This window comes from Triplophysa dalaica, chromosome 9 (assembly GCF_015846415.1).
Source record: "Triplophysa dalaica isolate WHDGS20190420 chromosome 9, ASM1584641v1, whole genome shotgun sequence".
Lineage (NCBI taxonomy): Eukaryota > Metazoa > Chordata > Actinopteri > Cypriniformes > Nemacheilidae > Triplophysa > Triplophysa dalaica.
The window spans coordinates 19,310,054-19,314,037 of NC_079550.1; the positions used below are offsets into that span (position 1 = coordinate 19,310,054).

The 3,984-nt window shown below is 32.4% G+C and overlaps 1 protein-coding gene across 1 annotated transcript; it reads right to left on the reverse strand.

Moving 5' to 3' along the window:
- Window positions 1-1,764: 1,764 nt before the first annotated feature.
- On the reverse strand, window positions 1,765-3,747 carry LOC130428187 (C3a anaphylatoxin chemotactic receptor-like). Its single transcript, XM_056756046.1, has 2 exons — window positions 3,744-3,747; window positions 1,765-2,699 (listed from the first exon to the last, which is right to left on the reverse strand). Exons 1-2 carry the CDS (start codon window positions 3,745-3,747, stop codon window positions 1,765-1,767), a joined length of 939 nt encoding a protein of 312 aa, XP_056612024.1.
- Between the last annotated feature and the right edge of the window lie 237 nt (window positions 3,748-3,984).

Sequence of the window (3,984 nt, forward strand, 5' to 3'; positions counted from 1 at the left end):
TCCACACCTAACTTGACTTGTGTGCTCACTTTAGCTCTCCAAACCTGTTACAATTATTATTACAATTATTGTTTCCGTAACATGTGTTAAAATGTTGTTAGACATGCTGACGGATAGCATAGTTTATCACTTAAATGGTTATTTTACAAGTTAGCACAACACTTTACCCTAATTTACTGTTATTCAATCAGTTTCATTTAGAAATTTATTTCTTTATATATAAATTTAGTAAAAGAAGATAAATCATTTAAACTGTTTGATGAATTGATTTATAAAATCCATATGTGGATTGGCCAGTTGAAATTAAATAGGTGGTGTGTAAGTAAACGTCTTTGCATATGGCACGTTTTACATTACACGTGACATTATCCACAAGCCACACAAAGGCAAGCTTTAAACAAGCTCTTTCATGTTGATCTAATTTCAACTTGATATTGCTTATAGAGGATCTTGCATTTAGGAAAATGCACAAATAATTAAACAGCCATATAGGAACTCAAAAAAATCTAGGAGCTAAGGCTGGTCACCGAGGACAAGATTTTTCATATGGCATTTTGCTGGTTGTGTTCACATCAGCAGAAGGAACTCTAATGCTGAGCACATTTTGAAGTGTAAAGGGACGCCTGTTGAGTGACTGGGGACTAGGTGCACTGGACATATAACACAATTACAAAATTATGAGAGTTTGATGTTATTAATACAAAAATTAGAGAAAAATATAATACCTTACAAGAAGTTTTATTTGAAAATCAATAGAATATGTCAATAGACGCCAATGCAAATGTTAGTACAAAATAATTATGTTTATGAGTTCTGAATAAATTCATGCAGCTGATTTTTGTACTGAATGTTATGATCATTTTAGCAAAAATGCAGAAAAATAAAACAAAGCTTGTCCTTACGAATAACTAAACAATTTACCATGTTAAAATTTAAATAATCCATGTTATAATCTTTTCATTTTGAACACATTAAAGAATTTGCTACAGTACAAGACGCAAGCATAATACTGTAGCATAAATAATAATTATTACCCAATTTTTTTGTGTTAATGCTTTTTCTGTGTCTTTAGGTGGATGCAGACAAAGCCAACAACAATGTATCTGCATGAACAACTAGTGCTTCTTTGAATATGTCAAGGAAATGGTTTCCATGGCTTGTAACGGCAGAACTCTAAACAATGTTATTTATCAATGCCTGTCATTCTGTATCTATTTATCCACGGTAAATGGCAAAATCAGAATACGAAATCGCCCATTTTGCCTGTTGAATCCATCGGGCATTACTGCTATCCATAGTATGTTGAACCTGATGTGATGTGTGCATTTAAATTAAAGGGATTGTCAATGCTTTAAGATTATATAAAAAAGATTTATGATATCATAATACCTGATTTTTGCAATAGCTATTTTTGCCTTACAATTGACGGATTGTTTTTTTAAATAAGGAAACATTATGCTAGGGTATACAATGGTCTTTATATTTAGAGAAGTCATACACAATTGTTTAAAATCAATTTCATATGAGGGCGATTTAAAAGACAATAACAAAAATAACATTTCCAACAGCATTACAAGTTTGTGTAGTAACACAAGATGAGTAGGTCAAAATAACACATTTAACTAGAACCCAAGAGATTTGTAGATTGATTCATCACCTCTGACATTGACTTATTTACCAGTATGGAGATGAGAAAGTCCAGACAGTTCTTTTGTTTGTCTATTTACTCTGTATCTGGTGACTATACTGTAAGAGGTGGGAGATTTAATGTAAACCCAGATGATCCTCAGTAAAAGCCCCCTCAAACACCAACAGCAGAGACGTTTTCAGTTTCTTCTTATACTCGTCACACATGAATACATAGAGAATGGGGTTCAGACTGCTGCTTAGGAAAACAAGACCGATTATAAAAACAGATGCTTCATAAAATATATGAAGAACTCTACTATCCCAGTCATTATAATGAGCAAAATCAATAAACAACTGTTGAAAATGGAAAGGAAACCAGCTTATGAAAAAGGCCAAAATCACAAATATTACCCGGAATATCCGAAGCTGATTTCTTCTTGGAAAGCGTCTTATCCGTACACCAATAGCAATATATGAAGATGTAATGATCAAAAAGGGAATAAGAAAGCCCACCGTAAACATGTATATGGACAGAGACGTGTAATTAGTGTAAATTTGTGTAAAAAATCTAGGTTGAAAGATAGAAACGGCAAACGGGATGCTACAGCAGATGGCTAAAAGCCACACAAACACACAGATGATTCTGGCTTTGACTAGAGTCCGTTTATTCTGAGCCCACACGACACACCATGTGCACATACATCGATCCAGACTGATGACTGTCAGAAAGAAAGCACTCGCAAACATATTTAGCACAAAAATAAAATAACCACATTCATACAGGAGAATGTTTTCACTAACTTTACTGTCAAAGATAACAACAATAATGTAAACCAAAATTGGAATAAAAATGAAGTCTGTAATCGCCAAGTTGAGAAACCAGATGGAGTTGACTGTTGTCTTCATTTTGTAGCCGATCACAAAGATGACAAGCCCGTTTCCAATCACACCCGTGACAAAGATGACCATCATTAGACATACGCTGACGATATTAGCTGTTTGGTCCCTCGGCTCTGTGTAATAATATGTCTGGAGTTCAGTCTGATTTTGAAGTCCCAAAGTTGTGCCCACTGCCAAATAGACAAAACACCTCAATACTACACTGAAACACAAACCTTAATCACAAAGAGTATTTTATCAACATTCAATTCGGTTTAAAGTATACAGTGGTTTAAGATTCACTCAGTATGCACTTAATCTCTGACTGACTTGATTTATAGTTCAGTAACAGTAATTAAATAAATCATTAAAATAATTTAAACCTGCTTAAACGTTTCATGTTATTACCAGAAACATATGTGTGGGTTCAATTTCCAGGAAGTACACATGTTTATAAGCAATGTTGTGTGTATTCTCATTCATCATCATCATTCTCTGTATTTTAGCGAAATGTCTGAGTGCCCAATGCATAAACATTAATGCCTCTCTGTAGAGCTTCCTATTTCATTACTCTGACAATTACTTTAAGAATCAACATTATTTTCATTTTAGGCTTTTATTATATGTGTTAAGATGTAAAAAGGGTTAGTAGTGATAAAGCTATATAGCCACAGAAAATATAAATGAGACCACGGCAAAACTATTTTCAGTTTTTCTCAATTTTATAGGTACGTGTTCAAAGTAAAATTATCATTTTTGTTTCATTCTATGAACAAATGACAATATTTGTCACAAATTTCCCAAAATGTGAAAACATGTCATGAAGACATACTAGTCAAAAGAAAGAAAACAAGTTAATATTCATGTTTAAACAAGGCAATCCAAATTGTATTTCATGGTATTTTTAATACATTTCAAATACAAAGCATATTGCATTCAGGGTAAATTGAGAAAGTATAAAGATCATATAATTATTATGTTTTATTATATGCTCATTATAAGAATTTTCTTTTTAAAACTAATACAATATGTAATAAATATTAAATAAAATATCTGCCAATGAAAATGTTAGTAAAGGATAAATATGTTTACGAGTTCTTAATAATTCATGCAGCTGCCTTCTAACTGTTAAGATCATTTTCAGATTTCTGTGAGATCAGTGAAAGTAAACCATATTAAAACCTTATCATTTTATGAGACAGAAATAAAACTATAGCAGATATGTGAATTCTTACCCATTTTCTTTGTCTTTATTCTTTCTCTTCCGTCTTCAGGTAGATGACAAAGCCAACAACAATGTCTCTGCACAAATAATGAGTGCTTATCTCCATATATAACTGAAGGATTAGGGGTGGGGTGATAATGTATATGTGGAAATCTGCTTCTGTAGAACTATTTTGAATGTTGATTACAAATATTTTTTTTCAATGGCTTGTCACAACAGAACTTTAAACAACATTATTCATATCTCAACAG